The sequence below is a fragment of the Agelaius tricolor genome, unplaced genomic scaffold (genome assembly GCF_023055355.1).
Source record: "Agelaius tricolor isolate 1412-34295 unplaced genomic scaffold, bAgeTri1.0.p SCAF_8, whole genome shotgun sequence".
Taxonomy (NCBI): domain Eukaryota; kingdom Metazoa; phylum Chordata; class Aves; order Passeriformes; family Icteridae; genus Agelaius; species Agelaius tricolor.
Window position 1 is genome coordinate 39,815,427 of NW_027269268.1, and position 20,837 is coordinate 39,836,263.

Here is a 20,837-nt window from a genome sequence, read left to right on the forward strand (position 1 = left end):
CAGCCTTCTCCCTTCCCACGCCCCTCAGCCAAGTGCAAGGGGCCTCAAGGACAAAAGGGGGGCAGGGAGCCAAAGGGAGACAGCTGCACCTACCTCACTGGGGGCTCCTGGGGAAGCACTTTGCTTGAGAAGCAAGCCCCTCTCTTCCAAAGGCATTTCCCAAATGTGTCCATTTCCCCAAATATGTCCATTTCCCGGGCAACACCAACACACACTTAGGAAACCCTGGCAAGGCTGAATTACTTCTGCACCTTGTAGCACAGGCACTGCAGCTCGAGCTCATCGTCCTTCTCCCGAGGCTCTCGTGAGCCCCTTCCCCACTGTGCACGCAACGCTCCCACCTGCCTGCCTGAAATAAGAAGGGCAGGAGACTTTTTCTCCTTTTAATGCCTTTAATAAAACTGATCAGCATAAGATTGAGAAGCTTGACGGGTCGGCACTCTCTGTTGTCTCTCCCAGGGTGACTCAGAGGAGCAGAACTAGAGGTCCAGTCCTCGTCGGAGCCTGTTGAGCGTGATCCAGATGTTGATCTCTACAGCTTCTCTCTCCATGTCCTGGGTTTGAGAGGATTTTCTTGCTCAGGGTGAGGGGCAATGAAGGCTTTTAGCATCTCTGCAGGCTCAGCACTCTGTTCCTCATGCCCAGACATCACTCCAATTTCCCAACTCTATATTGGCTTGTTATTCTGGCGGTCTTCTCAGTAAGTTTGGAGTAGTAGTTTCTCATGGCACGCTGGTCCTGAGGTTATTTTGCGTGCCCCCCTCCTACCTCTCGTCCCTTCTCCTCACTGTCTGGGGAGGTCTTCTCCCTTCACTCTCTCGGGAGAAGAGCCATTAACTTAGCCCTAGCCAGGGTCTTTACTGATACAAAAAAGAACCATTAACGACAACGACTTGTAATTCTCATAACAAACAGGTAGCACTTTAGCAGCAACACTGGTCTGACTAGTTTTTGTAACCTTTTTCTCACAAAAAAAATTGACATATTTTTTGTTTATAACACTGCCCAGAATGCTCTTGGCACAGCAGAGCCCAAGCTGGCTGGCTCTGGGCTCAGCACAGCCCAGACACAGGCGCAGGAAGACACAGCGGCTGTTTTGCAGCCGTGCCCCAGAGGGATGGGAAGGGGCCCCTGCCTCTGGTCTCGCTTGCTTGGGTTTCTGACTGGGTCTGAGGCAGGGGCTGCCTGATTCCCCCCTTCTGGGGAGACCAGAGCCGCCGGAAGCGCGCCCAGCGTGCAGGCGCTGCCTGACAGCGCTGCGGCCGCTGGGACGGTCGCGCTCCCGAGTCCCAGCCACTCCGCTGCCGCTGCTGCTTCTTTTGCTTTACGGCACACCCAAAGCTCACTGCTAGGCCACGGTGGTCTCTTGTCCTGCCCTCTTCCTGTCCCTGTGTAGGGATGGAGCATCGCTGTGCTTTCAGGAAGCTCTTGGTGGAAACTTCTGCCATTACAAGCTCTTTTGCCCTCGGTGGATGCCTGCACTGGAATCCTTCACGGCTGGGTTTGGAGCACACTCAAGTTGGCTCTTTTAAAACCCAGGGTCCTTTTCCCCTTCAGCGTGCTCAGCACGCCCTTTAACTCCATGCTGCTGTGCAGCTGGAGCAGCGGGACAGGGACCTTTGCAGCCTGAGCTGCCCTTGTTCCTCTGCCCGTGCACAGAACACAGTGGGGAGGAGAACGGCAGCAGGGCCCTGCGTGTCCCCGGGCTCAGGTTTTGCGCCGCTTCAACTCCACGGAGATGCAGGTAAAGTGAAAAACACAAACAGTTTATTAAGGGAAAGCAAAGCGAAGGGGTGAGCTGGGAGGTAAAAAAGGGCATGGGCAGGGCCTGAGGGCTGCAGGGAAGGAGCTGCCAACAGGGAGAGAGATGGCAGGAGCTGCTGGAGCTTCGCACAGGCTCAGCTGTGAGCAGCCAGAGCCGTGCCTGGAGCTGCAGCTGGTCCCTTCTGCTCTGCAGGTGGTCCCATCTTCGATGGGAACTGGAAGTCATCAAAGGAGGCCGGTACAGGTACATCTGGTCCAGGAGACAAACGAAGTTCTTCAGATCTTCTTTCAAATTTCATCTGAATCCATGAGTTCATGGAGGATGGGCTCTCGTCTTCCCTGAGGGCTTGAAGAGCTGGAAGAGAGAGGAACAGAGCCACGGTCAGAAGCCAAATTGAGGGAATCCAAGGAAAGCCTCCTGCCAGGGCCATGCCGGCCGGCTCTCGCCATGGCCAGGAGGGAGCGGGAGACAAGGGCTTCGGGCGGAAGGTGCTGGCCACGGATCCGCCACGTGTCCCAGAGAGCTGTCCGGGCTGTGCCCCCCACGCGGCTGCCCTGACTCACCCTGACTGAGGACCTGGAGCTCCTCCTTCTGCCCCATCATGAGCACTCCGGCCACCCCTGTTAAGACAGAGCATGTGGCGGCGCCGGGCGGCACAGCTGCCCGACACGGGCGCTGCCAGCCCTGCGGCCGCACGCCCTCCTGCCGGGCAGAGCTCGTGCCGGGCCCCTGCCGCACGCTGCCGGCCGAGGGCACGGCTGCGGGAGGGCGGCGGCAGCGCCCAGGGCGGGCGGGGCTGCAGCGGCCCGGGCGCGGCTCCCGCTGCCGGGGCAGCGGCCGGGCCGGGAGGCGGGGAGGGGCGCCGGGCTTCTGGCTCACCGAGGAACCTGACGGCCGCCTCTCGTAGGGGCCTCTGTGGGCTCCGCAGGTGCGGCAGGGCCCAGCGCAGGTGCTCGGCCGCTCGGCTCTCGTCCTGCAGCAGCTGCGGGGAGAGGCGGCAGGGAAGGCTCGGAGCGGGCTCTGCCCCTCGGCCGGGCGCTCCCTGCGCCCGGCACCGGCCGAGCCGGCGCGCACGGCCCAGGGCAGCGAGCAGCGTGGGGGATGCAGGCTGGCGGGCCCGGCTGCAGCGCCGGGCAGGGGCGCAGCTGCCAGCCCCCCGCACTGAGCACCGGGGGCAGGGGGGGCTTCTCCAGTCCAGCCTGTGGCTGGGGCTCCCGGGCTGTCCTTACCAGGCTCTCGGCGAACTTCATCCGCCGCTTCTTCCTCAGCGGCTCCTGGAGATCCCTCCTCCTCAGGAAGCGGGTGGCACAAAGCAAGGCTTCGCGAGACGCCTGCAGAGCAGCAGAGAGCCGCAGGTGGCACCAGAGCCCAGGTGAGTCACACGGGAGCCGGCTCCCTGTGCCAAGGCCAGGGGAGGCTGGAGCCCACGAGGCGCCGGGGCAGGAGGCGGCCGAGCCCCCGGCCAGGGATGCGGCAGCATCACACCAAACCTCACCTCGGCCACCTGCACGTCCTCGTGGTGCCAGCGCAAGAACAGAGGGAGCAGGCTCTGGCTCACAACTGTCATGAGGGGATTTTCCTTCTCTTCCACTCCCAGCTCCAGCACCTTGCTGAAGAGCTGAATGGAGAGCAGCTGCACATGGCTGTTGTCCTGGAGGAAAGGAAAAGTCCTAAGCATCAACTACTCCAGGCTCACTGGGGCAAAGGCCCTAAAATGAACAGGGCACAAAGTTTCCAGACAGGCAGCGTCCAGTGCCCTTGGCTGGAGGCGCAGAGCCTTACCTTCTCAAAGTGTGGCAGCAGGGACTCAGCCAGCTTCAGGGCGGCGGTGCTGGGTATCTCGAGGTCTTTGTCCTGGAGCACATGCGTGAGCACAGAGAGGCTCATCCCGACCATCTCTGCATCTGGATGGGCCAGCAGCTCCACCAGGTGTTGATAGAGGCCTCGTATTCCTCCGGCCTGTGTGCAAGACCAGGCTGTGCTGTGAAGCCGTGACTGGCCGCAGCACCAACAGCTGCTTGGGGCACTCGGGCAGCTGAAGCGGGAGTCGGGAGAGCTGGCAGCAGCTGCCCCTGCTGCCAAAGCAGCCAGCCAAGCCCAAAGGTCTCCCTTCCCCAGCCCCACGCTGCCAGCGCGGCTTCAGCCACTGCCCCCTTCTCACCAGCGAGGGCTCCTTGCTGAGCACCACGAGGCCTCTGAGCTCCAGGCGCAGCCTGTCCCTGTGCTGGCTCGGCAGGTGCCGGGATAGCACCAACAGGGCACTGGGACCGTGTTTGCTCAGGTCCAGACACTCCAGGAGCTGAAAGGCACAGGGCAGTGGCAGGGGAGCGGGCCGGCTCCAGGCAGCAGCAGCAGCGGGCGCGGGCAGCCTCCCAGGCGGCTGCAGCTACCAGAGGCCAGAGAGCTGAGAGGCAGCTCAGCCAGGCAGCGCTGGCCATCAGGCTCACCTCCACAAAGAACGCCAGGGCAGGCAGATGCCAGCGGGGCTGCTTCCTGATGAGCAGGCTGAGCAGGTGCGAGGCCATGTGGGGACACAAGGGGCTCAAGCCACAGCGCATCTCCCTGGCAGGGGAAAAAGGCACCAAGGCCCTGAGCCGGGCGTGCAGACCTCTCCCAGGAGTGACTCACAGAGGTCCCATCTTTCCCCAGCACTCCGCAAGGGGACATGGGCCCCTTGGGAGGCAGCTGCTGCTGGGCATCCTCCTCTCCCGGCCCTTTGCAGTCTGCTCGGCCCTCCCTCGGTGACCAGGCCCTCTCGCTTACAAGCCCCGGGGACTGTGTGGGGCACTCCGGGCACGGGGCACAAACGGTGGCGGTGGCGGCTGGGAGTAGGGGATCTCACCTTGCCAGCAGACGCTGCATAATGCTGGGTGTCGGCACAGAGCAGGGTGTCCCAGAGCTGCTTGTGCTCCAGAGCCAGCAGGTTCTTTCCAAAGCCCAGTCGCGAGAGCAGAGCCTTCATGGTCTGCACTGCAAACCTGTGTGCCGAGCCAAGGCCAGGTCACTCTGGGAGCACTGGCCCTGGCCGCAAGGGCGTGGGAAGGACAGGGCGACTGGCACCTGTTGGGCTCGCTGGGAAGGCCGTGTTCCTCCCGGCACGCTCTCCAGAAGCGCTGGGTCTCCACGTCCTCTGGCCTCTGCTCCGTGGTGGTGACAATTTGCAAAAGCAGAGCCACCAACAGGCGTGGAGAATGAAGTAGGATTGCATAGTGCCACTCAGGCATGCTTGCAATCCTCCACAGCACCAGAGTTGCCTGCAAGAGACAAAGCGCCCCGAGGCAGCGCTCAGTGCCGAGGTGTCCATGAGGCAGGGCCGGGGGTGAGAGGCAGGGGGAGCACCTGGCCTGCTGGCCCTAGCCCAGCTTTCAGCCCAGGCAGGGTGGGGAGAGCATGGAGAGCTTCTGAGAAGGTGACCTGGAGGGCCAGCCTAGGCCAGCTCCAGAAACTCACAGCCAGGGCAAGGACGGCCTCGTTGTCCCCGCTGCAGAGGAAGCCGCCGTACGGTGGCTGCTCCTCTATCGTAGAGAGCAGCGCTGGAAGCACCTCCTCCACGGCTACCTCTGAGGTGCCCATGGCTCTCCATAGCAGCGCAGCGGCTCTGTGGGATGAGAGCTGTGCGTCAGTACCGTGCCCCGTGCAGCTGCGTGGGGCCGGGAGGGAGCATGGCAGCAGGCTCAGGAAACAGAGGGGCCCGAGGGTGCCGGTGCTCTCCGCCCGTCTGGCAGACCCCGCCGGACAGGCTGTACAGGGCAAGGGGCCCTACGGCCGGTGAGCACCGAGCTCTCGAGGCACTTGTGCCCCATACCCGTCACACGTTGGGGCACAGCGCAGGAGGCTCATCACAACGTGGGCAGGGTGTTCTTCGGTGAGGCTGACAATGGCCATTTGCAGCCCGGTGTCCACAGACTCACGGGACCAGAGTCTCTGCAGGATGGCACTCACCACAGCTTGCACCTGGAGGAAGCGACATGGAGAAGACTTGGAGTGCTGTCCAAAGGAGCAACTTGCCCAGCTTCCCCCAAGAAGTGCTCGCCTTCCCAGCCCACTGTGATGGGGCTGAGGGGGCCCAGCGGACATGGCTTGAGGGGCCACGTGATCCTGAGAGGCCTTCAGCCCTGGCCCCAGGCTGCTGCAGAGAATAAAAACCTTCTGGAAAAACTCCAGAGTGGGTCAAGGACTCACAGTGAGCGTAGGCATGGCCTCAGTCTCTGGGATGCCCTGGGTGATGGTGTTGGCGGTGGCCATGCCCTCCGTGGGGGCCATGTCAGCCTCCTCCCAGCCCTCGTCGGTTTCCCAGTCAGAGCTGGCAGCCAGGTCAGAGGATGCAGTGCTGGAAGCAGCCTCTGCCAGCAGCTCGCTGGGCCTGGGGTCAGGCTCGGCCGCGCCCTTGGGCGCAGGGCCGGGCTCGGCCGGGCCTTCGGGCGCGGGGCCGGGCTCGGCCGTGCCCTCGGGCGCGGGGCCGCTGGTCTTAGTGCGCCGCCGAAGGGGCAGGAACCTCCTCAGTGTCTGCAACAGAAGGGAAGGGCGGGAAGAATAGAGGGACGTTCCATGGTCTGCTCCAACGCGGGGCCCGGCTGAGCAGTGCCAGCAGGCCCGGCCCAGGTGGGGATGGCCGCAGGTACCTGCGCTGCTCTCCGGAAGCGGCCACGGGTGGGCTCCTGCTCTTGAGTCTGGTCCCTGGCTGCATCTGCCAAAGAGCGAGCACAGCCAGAGCTGAGGGGCTGCGGGAGAGGCTGGAGAACACAGCCCAGCCCTGCGCTCCCCAGGCAGGTACAGCCCCCCGGGTGCCCAGGGCATGGAGCATGGCCAACGGGGAGACAGCCCCAGCCCCTGTCCCATCCTGTCCATGGGCATGTCAGGAATGGGATGGGATGGGATGGGATGGGATGGGATGCGATGGGATGGGATGGGATGGGATGGGATGGGATGGGATGGGATGGGGCCCAAGCCGGCTGCAGGCACCGGCCCTGTGGCCCAGCTCTGCCACTCACCGTCCTGCAGCGGCTGCAACTGCTCTGGCTGTGCAGGCTGCTGCGCTGGGGCAGCTGCAGGGCCTTTGCTTTTCTTGCCCCGAAGCCCCTTGAACAGGCTGAGCAGTCTGCCCGCCATCCCGCTGTCTGACCTTGAGGGCACTTTCAAATGCCTCGGCCAAGGCCAGAGTCAGCGAATGCTGCAGTTGTGCCTTGCGGGCACCTGCAACAGAGGAGCCTCAGGAAGGCTACAGGACAGCAAGTCCTGCACTCGAGGTCTCCTGTCACAATGACAGGAGACTCCTGGTGAACGATGGAGGTCACCAAGTCCCACGGCTTGGCCACGAGGGCACCGGCCGCAGGGATGGGAGATGACTCGGAAAAGCTCCGAGTCACCGAATCCCGAGGTCTGGCCGTGAGGCCAGCCACAGGAGGAACGCCTCGGAAATGCTCCGGGTCAGCAACCAACGAGCCGGCTGTGCGGGGTCGCCTCACAGCACTGCTCTGTCACCTCCTGTCCCGTCGCGTGCACCGAGCACTGTGGCGTGGCTGCGCCGTGCCAGCCCCTATGTCAGCGTGTGTCACAAAGGGCTGCTCAGACACGCTGTCCCTTTCGGTTCCCCGGTCACCCTGCTCCACTGTTTCACAAAGGGACATGCTTCCACGTGCCCCAGGGCCACCCCCTCCCCACCCTAGGTGCCCCCGCTTGGAAGAAATCCATTGCCCCGAGTGTCTAACACAGCCCTGGACACACCACGACCCACCAAGTGCTCGGGGAAGGACTCTCCACGGTGCCCGCACAGCCCAGCTCGGTGCCGGCCCTGGAGCAGAGCAGCGTCCAGCAAGCAAGAGGCAAATGCCTCTTGCCAAGAGTTCAAACACAGCAGATAGGGAAGATGGCATCAATGTGTGCATAAAGGCCTTTGAATTCACAGCTCTCTGAGAGGCATTTGGGGCTCTTGGCTGGACAGAGATGATCCCTCTCTGTCCTGTGCTGAAAGGGGCGGGACACACCCTGCTGCTGGTGCTTGGCTTGGTCTCTGCAGGACCAGGCAGATGCCAAAGCTGCTCCTCACAGCCTTCTCCCTTCCCACGCCCCTCAGCCAAGTGCAAGGGGCCTCAAGGACAAAAGGGGGGCAGGGAGCCAAAGGGAGACAGCTGCACCTACCTCACTGGGGGCTCCTGGGGAAGCACTTTGCTTGAGAAGCAAGCCCCTCTCTTCCAAAGGCATTTCCCAAATGTGTCCATTTCCCCAAATATGTCCATTTCCCGGGCAACACCAACACACACTTAGGAAACCCTGGCAAGGCTGAATTACTTCTGCACCTTGTAGCACAGGCACTGCAGCTCGAGCTCATCGTCCTTCTCCCGAGGCTCTCGTGAGCCCCTTCCCCACTGTGCACGCAACGCTCCCACCTGCCTGCCTGAAATAAGAAGGGCAGGAGACTTTTTCTCCTTTTAATGCCTTTAATAAAACTGATCAGCATAAGATTGAGAAGCTTGACGGGTCGGCACTCTCTGTTGTCTCTCCCAGGGTGACTCAGAGGAGCAGAACTAGAGGTCCAGTCCTCGTCGGAGCCTGTTGAGCGTGATCCAGATGTTGATCTCTACAGCTTCTCTCTCCATGTCCTGGGTTTGAGAGGATTTTCTTGCTCAGGGTGAGGGGCAATGAAGGCTTTTAGCATCTCTGCAGGCTCAGCACTCTGTTCCTCATGCCCAGACATCACTCCAATTTCCCAACTCTATATTGGCTTGTTATTCTGGCGGTCTTCTCAGTAAGTTTGGAGTAGTAGTTTCTCATGGCACGCTGGTCCTGAGGTTATTTTGCGTGCCCCCCTCCTACCTCTCGTCCCTTCTCCTCACTGTCTGGGGAGGTCTTCTCCCTTCACTCTCTCGGGAGAAGAGCCATTAACTTAGCCCTAGCCAGGGTCTTTACTGATACAAAAAAGAACCATTAACGACAACGACTTGTAATTCTCATAACAAACAGGTAGCACTTTAGCAGCAACACTGGTCTGACTAGTTTTTGTAACCTTTTTCTCACAAAAAAAATTGACATATTTTTTGTTTATAACACTGCCCAGAATGCTCTTGGCACAGCAGAGCCCAAGCTGGCTGGCTCTGGGCTCAGCACAGCCCAGACACAGGCGCAGGAAGACACAGCGGCTGTTTTGCAGCCGTGCCCCAGAGGGATGGGAAGGGGCCCCTGCCTCTGGTCTCGCTTGCTTGGGTTTCTGACTGGGTCTGAGGCAGGGGCTGCCTGATTCCCCCCTTCTGGGGAGACCAGAGCCGCCGGAAGCGCGCCCAGCGTGCAGGCGCTGCCTGACAGCGCTGCGGCCGCTGGGACGGTCGCGCTCCCGAGTCCCAGCCACTCCGCTGCCGCTGCTGCTTCTTTTGCTTTACGGCACACCCAAAGCTCACTGCTAGGCCACGGTGGTCTCTTGTCCTGCCCTCTTCCTGTCCCTGTGTAGGGATGGAGCATCGCTGTGCTTTCAGGAAGCTCTTGGTGGAAACTTCTGCCATTACAAGCTCTTTTGCCCTCGGTGGATGCCTGCACTGGAATCCTTCACGGCTGGGTTTGGAGCACACTCAAGTTGGCTCTTTTAAAACCCAGGGTCCTTTTCCCCTTCAGCGTGCTCAGCACGCCCTTTAACTCCATGCTGCTGTGCAGCTGGAGCAGCGGGACAGGGACCTTTGCAGCCTGAGCTGCCCTTGTTCCTCTGCCCGTGCACAGAACACAGTGGGGAGGAGAACGGCAGCAGGGCCCTGCGTGTCCCCGGGCTCAGGTTTTGCGCCGCTTCAACTCCACGGAGATGCAGGTAAAGTGAAAAACACAAACAGTTTATTAAGGGAAAGCAAAGCGAAGGGGTGAGCTGGGAGGTAAAAAAGGGCATGGGCAGGGCCTGAGGGCTGCAGGGAAGGAGCTGCCAACAGGGAGAGAGATGGCAGGAGCTGCTGGAGCTTCGCACAGGCTCAGCTGTGAGCAGCCAGAGCCGTGCCTGGAGCTGCAGCTGGTCCCTTCTGCTCTGCAGGTGGTCCCATCTTCGATGGGAACTGGAAGTCATCAAAGGAGGCCGGTACAGGTACATCTGGTCCAGGAGACAAACGAAGTTCTTCAGATCTTCTTTCAAATTTCATCTGAATCCATGAGTTCATGGAGGATGGGCTCTCGTCTTCCCTGAGGGCTTGAAGAGCTGGAAGAGAGAGGAACAGAGCCACGGTCAGAAGCCAAATTGAGGGAATCCAAGGAAAGCCTCCTGCCAGGGCCATGCCGGCCGGCTCTCGCCATGGCCAGGAGGGAGCGGGAGACAAGGGCTTCGGGCGGAAGGTGCTGGCCACGGATCCGCCACGTGTCCCAGAGAGCTGTCCGGGCTGTGCCCCCCACGCGGCTGCCCTGACTCACCCTGACTGAGGACCTGGAGCTCCTCCTTCTGCCCCATCATGAGCACTCCGGCCACCCCTGTTAAGACAGAGCATGTGGCGGCGCCGGGCGGCACAGCTGCCCGACACGGGCGCTGCCAGCCCTGCGGCCGCACGCCCTCCTGCCGGGCAGAGCTCGTGCCGGGCCCCTGCCGCACGCTGCCGGCCGAGGGCACGGCTGCGGGAGGGCGGCGGCAGCGCCCAGGGCGGGCGGGGCTGCAGCGGCCCGGGCGCGGCTCCCGCTGCCGGGGCAGCGGCCGGGCCGGGAGGCGGGGAGGGGCGCCGGGCTGCTGGCTCACCGAGGAACCTGACGGCCGCCTCTCGTAGGGGCCTCTGTGGGCTCCGCAGGTGCGGCAGGGCCCAGCGCAGGTGCTCGGCCGCTCGGCTCTCGTCCTGCAGCAGCTGCGGGGAGAGGCGGCAGGGAAGGCTCGGAGCGGGCTCTGCCCCTCGGCCGGGCGCTCCCTGCGCCCGGCACCGGCCGAGCCGGCGCGCACGGCCCAGGGCAGCGAGCAGCGTGGGGGATGCAGGCTGGCGGGCCCGGCTGCAGCGCCGGGCAGGGGCGCAGCTGCCAGCCCCCCGCACTGAGCACCGGGGGCAGGGGGGGCTTCTCCAGTCCAGCCTGTGGCTGGGGCTCCCGGGCTGTCCTTACCAGGCTCTCGGCGAACTTCATCCGCCGCTTCTTCCTCAGCGGCTCCTGGAGATCCCTCCTCCTCAGGAAGCGGGTGGCACAAAGCAAGGCTTCGCGAGACGCCTGCAGAGCAGCAGAGAGCCGCAGGTGGCACCAGAGCCCAGGTGAGTCACACGGGAGCCGGCTCCCTGTGCCAAGGCCAGGGGAGGCTGGAGCCCACGAGGCGCCGGGGCAGGAGGCGGCCGAGCCCCCGGCCAGGGATGCGGCAGCATCACACCAAACCTCACCTCGGCCACCTGCACGTCCTCGTGGTGCCAGCGCAAGAACAGAGGGAGCAGGCTCTGGCTCACAACTGTCATGAGGGGATTTTCCTTCTCTTCCACTCCCAGCTCCAGCACCTTGCTGAAGAGCTGAATGGAGAGCAGCTGCACATGGCTGTTGTCCTGGAGGAAAGGAAAAGTCCTAAGCATCAACTACTCCAGGCTCACTGGGGCAAAGGCCCTAAAATGAACAGGGCACAAAGTTTCCAGACAGGCAGCGTCCAGTGCCCTTGGCTGGAGGCGCAGAGCCTTACCTTCTCAAAGTGTGGCAGCAGGGACTCAGCCAGCTTCAGGGCGGCGGTGCTGGGTATCTCGAGGTCTTTGTCCTGGAGCACATGCGTGAGCACAGAGAGGCTCATCCCGACCATCTCTGCATCTGGATGGGCCAGCAGCTCCACCAGGTGTTGATAGAGGCCTCGTATTCCTCCGGCCTGTGTGCAAGACCAGGCTGTGCTGTGAAGCCGTGACTGGCCGCAGCACCAACAGCTGCTTGGGGCACTCGGGCAGCTGAAGCGGGAGTCGGGAGAGCTGGCAGCAGCTGCCTCTGCTGCCAAAGCCCAGCCAAGCCCAAAGGTCTGCCTTCCCCAGCCCCACGCTGCCAGCGCGGCTTCAGCCACTGCCCCCTTCTCACCAGCGAGGGCTCCTTGCTGAGCACCACGAGGCCTCTGAGCTCCAGGCGCAGCCTGTCCCTGTGCTGGCTCGGCAGGTGCCGGGATAGCACCAACAGGGCACTGGGACCGTGTTTGCTCAGGTCCAGACACTCCAGGAGCTGAAAGGCACAGGGCAGTGGCAGGGGAGCGGGCCGGCTCCAGGCAGCAGCAGCAGCGGGCGCGGGCAGCCTCCCAGGCGGCTGCAGCTACCAGAGGCCAGAGAGCTGAGAGGCAGCTCAGCCAGGCAGCGCTGGCCATCAGGCTCACCTCCACAAAGAACGCCAGGGCAGGCAGATGCCAGCGGGGCTGCTTCCTGATGAGCAGGCTGAGCAGGTGCGAGGCCATGTGGGGACACAAGGGGCTCAAGCCACAGCGCATCTCCCTGGCAGGGGAAAAAGGCACCAAGGCCCTGAGCCGGGCGTGCAGACCTCTCCCAGGAGTGACTCACAGAGGTCCCATCTTTCCCCAGCACTCCGCAAGGGGACATGGGCCCCTTGGGAGGCAGCTGCTGCTGGGCATCCTCCTCTCCCGGCCCTTTGCAGTCTGCTCGGCCCTCCCTCGGTGACCAGGCCCTCTCGCTTACAAGCCCCGGGGACTGTGTGGGGCACTCCGGGCACGGGGCACAAACGGTGGCGGTGGCGGCTGGGAGTAGGGGATCTCACCTTGCCAGCAGGCCCGCTGCATAGTGCTGGGTGTCGGCACAGAGCAGGGTGTCCCAGAGCTGCTTGTGCTCCAGAGCCAGCAGGTTCTTTCCAAAGCCCAGTCGCGAGAGCAGAGCCTTCATGGTCTGCACTGCAAACCTGTGTGCCGAGCCAAGGCCAGGTCACTCTGGGAGCACTGGCCCTGGCCGCAAGGGCGTGGGAAGGACAGGGCGACTGGCACCTGTTGGGCTCGCTGGGAAGGCCGTGTTCCTCCCGGCACGCTCTCCAGAAGCGCTGGGTCTCCACGTCCTCTGGCCTCTGCTCCGTGGTGGTGACAATTTGCAAAAGCAGAGCCACCAACAGGCGTGGAGAATGAAGTAGGATTGCATAGTGCCACTCAGGCATGCTTGCAATCCTCCACAGCACCAGAGTTGCCTGCAAGAGACAAAGCGCCCCGAGGCAGCGCTCAGTGCCGAGGTGTCCATGAGGCAGGGCCGGGGGTGAGAGGCAGGGGGAGCACCTGGCCTGCTGGCCCTAGCCCAGCTTTCAGCCCAGGCAGGGTGGGGAGAGCATGGAGAGCTTCTGAGAAGGTGACCTGGAGGGCCAGCCTAGGCCAGCTCCAGAAACTCACAGCCAGGGCAAGGACGGCCTCGTTGTCCCCGCTGCAGAGGAAGCCGCCGTACGGTGGCTGCTCCTCTATCGTAGAGAGCAGCGCTGGAAGCACCTCCTCCACGGCTACCTCTGAGGTGCCCATGGCTCTCCATAGCAGCGCAGCGGCTCTGTGGGATGAGAGCTGTGCGTCAGTACCGTGCCCCGTGCAGCTGCGTGGGGCCGGGAGGGAGCATGGCAGCAGGCTCAGGAAACAGAGGGGCCCGAGGGTGCCGGTGCTCTCCGCCCGTCTGGCAGACCCCGCCGGACAGGCTGTACAGGGCAAGGGGCCCTACGGCCGGTGAGCACCGAGCTCTCGAGGCACTTGTGCCCCATACCCGTCACACGTTGGGGCACAGCGCAGGAGGCTCATCACAACGTGGGCAGGGTGTTCTTCGGTGAGGCTGACAATGGCCATTTGCAGCCCGGCGTCCACAGACTCACGGGACCAGAGTCTCTGCAGGATGGCACTCACCACAGCTTGCACCTGGAGGAAGCGACATGGAGAAGACTTGGAGTGCTGTCCAAAGGAGCAACTTGCCCAGCTTCCCCCAAGAAGTGCTCGCCTTCCCAGCCCACTGTGATGGGGCTGAGGGGGCCCAGCAGACATGGCTTGAGGGGCCACGTGATCCTGAGAGGCCTTCAGCCCTGGCCCCAGGCTGCTGCAGAGAATAAAAACCTTCTGGAAAAACTCCAGAGTGGGTCAAGGACTCACAGTGAGCGTAGGCATGGCCTCAGTCTCTGGGATGCCCTGGGTGATGGTGTTGGCGGTGGCCATGCCCTCCGTGGGGGCCATGTCAGCCTCCTCCCAGCCCTCGTCGGTTTCCCAGTCAGAGCTGGCAGCCAGGTCAGAGGATGCAGTGCTGGAAGCAGCCTCTGCCAGCAGCTCGCTGGGCCTGGGGTCAGGCTCGGCCGCGCCCTTGGGCGCAGGGCCGGGCTCGGCCGGGCCTTCGGGCGCGGGGCCGGGCTCGGCCGTGCCCTTGGGCGCAGGGCCGGGCTCAGCCGGGCCTTCGGGCGCGGGGCCGGGCTCGGCCGTGCCCTCGGGCGCGGGGCCGCTGGTCTTAGTGCGCCGCCGAAGGGGCAGGAACCTCCTCAGTGTCTGCAACAGAAGGGAAGGGCGGGAAGAATAGAGGGACGTTCCATGGTCTGCTCCAACGCGGGGCCCGGCTGAGCAGTGCCAGTAGGCCCGGCCCAGGTGGGGATGGCCGCAGGTACCTGCGCTGCTCTCCGGAAGCGGCCACGGGTGGGCTCCTGCTCTTGAGTCTGGTCCCTGGCTGCATCTGCCAAAGAGCGAGCACAGCCAGAGCTGAGGGGCTGCGGGAGAGGCTGGAGAACACAGCCCAGCCCTGCGCTCCCCAGGCAGGTACAGCCCCCCGGGTGCCCAGGGCATGGAGCATGGCCAACGGGGAGACAGCCCCAGCCCCTGTCCCATCCTGTCCATGGGCATGTCAGGAATGGGATGGGATGGGATGGGATGGGATGGGATGCGATGGGATGGGATGGGATGGGATGGGATGGGATGGGGCCCAAGCCGGCTGCAGGCACCGGCCCTGTGGCCCAGCTCTGCCACTCACCGTCCTGCAGCGGCTGCAACTGCTCCGGCTGTGCAGGCTGCTGCGCTGGGGCAGCTGCAGGGCCTTTGCTTTTCTTGCCCCGAAGCCCCTTGAACAGGCTGAGCAGTCTGCCCGCCATCCCGCTGTCTGACCTTGAGGGCGCTTTCAAATGCCTCGGCCAAGGCCAGAGTCAGCGAATGCTGCAGTTGTGCCTTGCGGGCACCTGCAACAGAGGAGCCTCAGGAAGGCTACAGGACAGCAAGTCCTGCACTCGAGGTCTCCTGTCACAATGACAGGAGACTCCTGGTGAACGATGGAGGTCACCAAGTCCCACGGCTTGGCCACGAGGGCACCGGCCGCAGGGATGGGAGATGACTCGGAAAAGCTCCGAGTCACCGAATCCCGAGGTCTGGCCGTGAGGCCAGCCACAGGAGGAACGCCTCGGAAATGCTCCGGGTCAGCAACCAACGAGCTGGCTGTGTGGGGACACCTCACAGCACTGCTCTGTCACCTCCTGTCCCGTCGCGTGCACCGAGCACTGTGGCGTGGCTGCGCCGTGCCAGCCCCTATGTCAGCGTGTGTCACAAAGGGCTGCTCAGACACGCTGTCCCTTTCGGTTCCCCGGTCACCCTGCTCCACCATGTCACAAAGGGACATGCTTCCACGTGCCCCAGGGCCACCCCCTCCCCACCCTAGGTGCCCCCGCTTGGAAGAAATCCATTGCCCCGAGTGTCTAACACAGCCCTGGACACACCACGACCCACCAAGTGCTCGGGGAAGGACTCTCCACGGTGCCCGCACAGCCCAGCTCGGTGCCGGCCCTGGAGCAGAGCAGCTTCCAGCAAGCAAGAGGCAAATGCCTCTTGCCAAGAGTTCAAACACAGCAGATAGGGAAGATGGCATCAATGTGTGCATAAAGGCCTTTGAATTCACAGCTCTCTGAGAGGCATTTGGGGCTCTTGGCTGGACAGAGATGATCCCTCTCTGTCCTGTGCTGAAAGGGGCGGGACACACCCTGCTGCTGGTGCTTGGCTTGGTCTCTGCAGGACCAGGCAGATGCCAAAGCTGCTCCTCACAGCCTTCTCCCTTCCCACGCCCCTCAGCCAAGTGCAAGGGGCCTCAAGGACAAAAGGGGGGCAGGGAGCCAAAGGGAGACAGCTGCACCTACCTCACTGGGGGCTCCTGGGGAAGCACTTTGCTTGAGAAGCAAGCCCCTCTCTTCCAAAGGCATTTCCCAAATGTGTCCATTTCCCCAAATATGTCCATTTCCCGGGCAACACCAACACACACTTAGGAAACCCTGGCAAGGCTGAATTACTTCTGCACCTTGTAGCACGGGCACTGCAGCTCGAGCTCATCGTCCTTCTCCCGAGGCTCTCGTGAGCCCCTTCCCCACTGTGCACGCAACGCTCCCACCTGCCTGCCTGAAATAAGAAGGGCAGGAGACTTTTTCTCCTTTTAATGCCTTTAATAAAACTGATCAGCATAAGATTGAGAAGCTTGACGGGTCGGCACTCTCTGTTGTCTCTCCCAGGGTGACTCAGAGGAGCAGAACTAGAGGTCCAGTCCTCGTCGGAGCCTGTTGAGCGTGATCCAGATGTTGATCTCTACAGCTTCTCTCTCCATGTCCTGGGTTTGAGAGGATTTTCTTGCTCAGGGTGAGGGGCAATGAAGGCTTTTAGCATCTCTGCAGGCTCAGCACTCTGTTCCTCATGCCCAGACATCACTCCAATTTCCCAACTCTATATTGGCTTGTTATTCTGGCGGTCTTCTCAGTAAGTTTGGAGTAGTAGTTTCTCATGGCACGCTGGTCCTGAGGTTATTTTGCGTGCCCCCCTCCTACCTCTCGTCCCTTCTCCTCACTGTCTGGGGAGGTCTTCTCCCTTCACTCTCTCGGGAGAAGAGCCATTAACTTAGCCCTAGCCAGGGTCTTTACTGATACAAAAAAGAACCATTAACGACAACGACTTGTAATTCTCATAACAAACAGGTAGCACTTTAGCAGCAACACTGGTCTGACTAGTTTTTGTAACCTTTTTCTCACAAAAAAAATTGACATATTTTTTGTTTATAACACTGCCCAGAATGCTCTTGGCACAGCAGAGCCCAAGCTGGCTGGCTCTGGGCTCAGCACAGCCCAGACACAGGCGCAGGAAGACACAGCGGCTGTTTTGCAGCCGTGCCCCAGAGGGACGGGAAGGGGCCCCTGCCTCTGGTCTCGCTTGCTTGGGTTTCTGACTGGGTCTGAGGCAGGGGCTGCCTGATTCCCCACTTCTGGGGAGACCAGAGCTGCCGGAAGCGTGCCCAGCATCTAGGCGCTGCCTGACAGCGCTGCGGCCGCTGGGACGGTCGCGCTCCCGAGTCCCAGCCACTCCGCTGCCGCTGCTGCTTCTTTTGCTTTACGGCACACCCAAAGCTCACTGCTAGGCCACGGTGGTCTCTTGTCCTGCCCTCTTCCTGTCCCTGTGTAGGGATGGAGCATCGCTGTGCTTTCAGGAAGCTCTTGGTGGAAACTTCTGCCATTGCCCTAGACATAAATTTTCGAGAAGAAAAGAAACACCTCACTTATAATTTTCTCCTGGAATCAAAAATATCGGTAATGGTTAATATTCATTTGACTTTGGAAAGAAAAAAATCTTACAAATAATAAAAGAAAAAGTAGAAAATTTGTTGGTTCACATAAATTTGAAAACATCACTAGGAAAAATGGATTTATGAATTTTTTTTTTTTATCTTTTAGTGAAATGTTCCTTTTATGTCCAATATATATCCACATTTTCTGGTGTTATCTAAGTGTCTTGTGTTTCTAAATTGTTTTTCTTTCTTTTATTTAAAAAATGTATATAATGCACAGGCAATTTAGGAATAAAAGGACTATTTAAGTGTCTATTTAAGATGACTTTTCAAGTTTGGGATGGATAAACTCCGTTCATAAGCATTCAGATTCTTTCACCATCTTAATTCCCTATTAAATGTTATAGAAAGTTAAACCTCAATACTTGATGCCACTAAATACATTGTAGTTTATATAGAGAGATCTTAAACAAAAACTATATGAGTGAACCATATAGTTTTTGTTAAAAATAACCATATGAGTGAAAATGCAGGATTGCCTTTACTGAAATCGAAAATGTTTAAGGCAATACTCTTCAAAATAAACCAGTGGAAGCAGGAATGCAGCATGTTACATGCAGAAGCAGTGGCTAGGTGCTGGAAAGAGCAGTGTGCTTGTTCTGGAAATGCTGTATTTACTAACACTACAAAGAAAAGAAATTCCTTTTAACATGATATCTAAGGAAATTCAGGGTAATACTCAAAGAAATTTTAGACTTTAGATTAATTTTAGAGTTCCTTCAAAAAAGAAGTTGAAAATATATTCTTTTAAGAAAAAAAAGTATATCAGATACTTTTTATTGAAAAAGTTAAATTAACATATTCTATGGGAATCTGTAAAAAAGGTTTAAATTTGTATAGACATTTAATTGTGTATTTTTGCATACTTCTCATGAAACAGCTGATTCATGGTAACTGGTTAGCATGCTTAAACTCTTGTACCTAAACCTTACTGCATGATTCATTAGTTTTATTACTGTGTGAAAGTATTTGATTCATTCCAGTTAGTGCTCATACATGAATAATATAAGAACTTTGAGTGAACTATATCGGAGAAAAAATTTCGATTATATGCACTATGAGACAAGCAGAATGTTTGACATAGGATGGTGAGATGTTCCTATCACACAGACATCCATCATTTTTATTGGTGATCCAGAGTACATGAGATCTTTATTGCACTGCTAGCATCTGTTTTATCATCACATTATTATTTTTAAATCTTCTTCCCACAGCAGGTCTTTGTTCCACAACAGTTATCAAGTGGGAAACCTCCATGTACTGTATCATTCCAAGAGCTCTCTTTAACTGGAATGGGAACAGACAGAACATTGATTCTGTGGAGGATCAGAGGAGATCCTTCACCTGTGAAACTTTGCTAGGTGACAGGCTTCCTCATAATTAAAAAGCAAACTGTTTGCCATGAGAGATTATACCAGTTTTTCACTTCATAATTAGTTTAAATACAAAGCCGGAACAGTAATACAAAAACAACTGTATAGGATTTTGAAGGCACAATTGCTTTTGCCACTAAATGGATTGAAAGAAGCAAGGGAGATTTTTAAGATGCTCAAAGCAGGATCAGGTCAGGGACACATTCACCTTTTTTTTTAACCAAGAACAAAACTTGGACTATAGGGCTGTTTTTTCACACCTTTGAAGAAAGGGACATTCTGAATTTAAGATTATTAATGATCATAATTATGTAATTAGAACATAAACGGCTAAGCTATGGTATGAACTGGATACACATATTTGATTTACTGAATGCTTCTCCTGCAAGAAAAGACTCAAATATTACTACTTCTTTCAGAATTTCTGAAACATTTAAATCAGCAGTGGTTTTCATTCAGTTTACAAAAAAATATTTATTCATTCCTTGTAACAGTGGTGGAGAAAGTCTACTTACCAAGTTCCAGGATTCAGCTGAGATCTCTGGAGTCTGGTATTTGCCGTAGGCTTGCTTCCAAAACAAGTTCTCACTAGTTTTAGAGAGGTAAAGAGGAGAGGCATACTATCCATTGAGGTAACAAATGATGGCAGAAGCTCTTTTCTAGGGATGAAAGCAATTCCAGACCTTACCAAAGTTTCAGGAAGAGTTCTTAAAAAAACAAAATCAACAAATTAGTTTATTTCATACAGTTCCTGCAGTCCCATTTCAGGTATACTTTTAAGTTGAAAGTATTAAAATTTCTACAAAAACTTGTAGATGCTACCACTCTGATTATATACTTTTTTTGCAATTTCTAATATATATTACAAAATTCTTCATTTATCTTTTCCAGGCTCTGTCATCTTAAATTGCTTTGTAGGTCAGCAATTTAATACTGAATATATATGTGAATAAATATATGTGCTTGGATTCATGTCTGTTGGAGGCTGAGGTTAACAAAAGTTGTTGCTGCCATCCCTATACTACACACAATCTGTGGGGGATGTGAGAGTTACATCTGAGCACCCAATGGAACGATGAAAACAGCTACCTGAAGCATCATCACAGAGAAACATTGCAGAGAAGGATGGTACAGTACTGATGATACTCTGTTTTCCTATTTGTTCTATAATTTTTAAAATGAAACTCTGGGTCTCAGGAATTGATGTAAGAGTTACTTCTGATGTAAGGCTACTTCTTGCATAACCTCTCCTTCCATCTAAGTAACTTCTCAGAAACATAAGCCTGAATCATCCTCATTCTTAGCATAGACTAGATTCAGCAAAATATGGTCCCTGATGTTGGTTGTTCCAGACCACACTGCAGAAACCTGGGAACCTGGGATTCCAGCTCTCTGAAGGACAGATCATGGCTTAAGCATCTCCACATCTAAGTCTTGGCAATCTGTCCTCACATCTTCAAATACCACTTTGAAGTAAACCCTGGCCCAGGAGCAGAGCAGAAATCTGAAGTCCACTGCAGGACTGAAAAGACCCAAAAAGAAAGAAAGAGGATAATTTTCTGTTCTCACACCATGGACACAGATAGCTTTGGTCCTTTCCATGGTCTGGGCCATGCTTGTGTTCTTCCTGGATATGTGATCTCTTCAAAGCTGAGTGTGTTTTCAGAGGATGCTCCTGGATTTCACCCCAGCTGGCAGCAGGGCAACTATGAGCAACTGGTTCCATTTTTGTGCAAGAGCACCCAGCATTTATGCTCTCACTGAAATTACAGCCTGAGCAAGAGTTGGGTGTTACATACCTGTCACTGTGCTTTTCTTTCCAGTAGGCCTGCATGCTGCAAAAAAAAAAGAAAAGTTAGTTAATTCTTGAGTGACAGTTTGATAATATTTCTGCATTTTTTTTTAAATTCACCTAGGTCTAGCTTATTTTCTCACAGATAATTGCTGTAGTTATAAACCTTTATCAGCTGCCAAATGTGGCCAAAGCAACCACCAATCTCATCAGAGTGCAATTCACTGACACAAATCCAAGCAGCTGCAAATATTCTGCAGTCATAGTTCTAGATGCCACTGTTCATGTATGATGTCTTATCTTTAAGGATTATAGCCACACTCCTTGGAAAATTGCAGTCAAAGAAGAAAAAGCAATTGAATATGCTGTTTTTCAAGCACTAGAACTGAAGACAGCTCTGGGCTAGCGTCTTCCCCCCAACAAGAACTTCCACTCTTGAAAGT

The 20,837-nt window shown here is 57.6% G+C and overlaps 1 protein-coding gene and 1 long non-coding RNA gene across 2 annotated transcripts; both read right to left on the minus strand.

Annotated features, from left to right (window-relative positions):
• Positions 1 to 1,285: 1,285 nt before the first annotated feature.
• On the minus strand, positions 1,286 to 3,652 carry LOC139592657 (uncharacterized). Its single transcript, XM_071432725.1, has 6 exons — positions 3,548 to 3,652; positions 3,261 to 3,416; positions 2,995 to 3,096; positions 2,645 to 2,747; positions 2,329 to 2,385; positions 1,286 to 2,119 (listed from the first exon to the last, which is right to left on the minus strand). The coding sequence occupies exons 1-6, from the start codon at positions 3,650 to 3,652 to the stop codon at positions 1,899 to 1,901; spliced, it is 744 nt and encodes a 247-aa protein (XP_071288826.1). The 3' UTR covers positions 1,286 to 1,898.
• Positions 3,653 to 16,827: 13,175 nt separating this feature from the next.
• Positions 16,828 to 20,437, minus strand: LOC139592634 (uncharacterized). Its single transcript, XR_011680072.1, has 3 exons — positions 20,402 to 20,437; positions 19,118 to 19,261; positions 16,828 to 17,122 (listed from the first exon to the last, which is right to left on the minus strand). It is a non-coding gene; the product is annotated as an uncharacterized lncRNA (long non-coding RNA).
• Between the last annotated feature and the right edge of the window lie 400 nt (positions 20,438 to 20,837).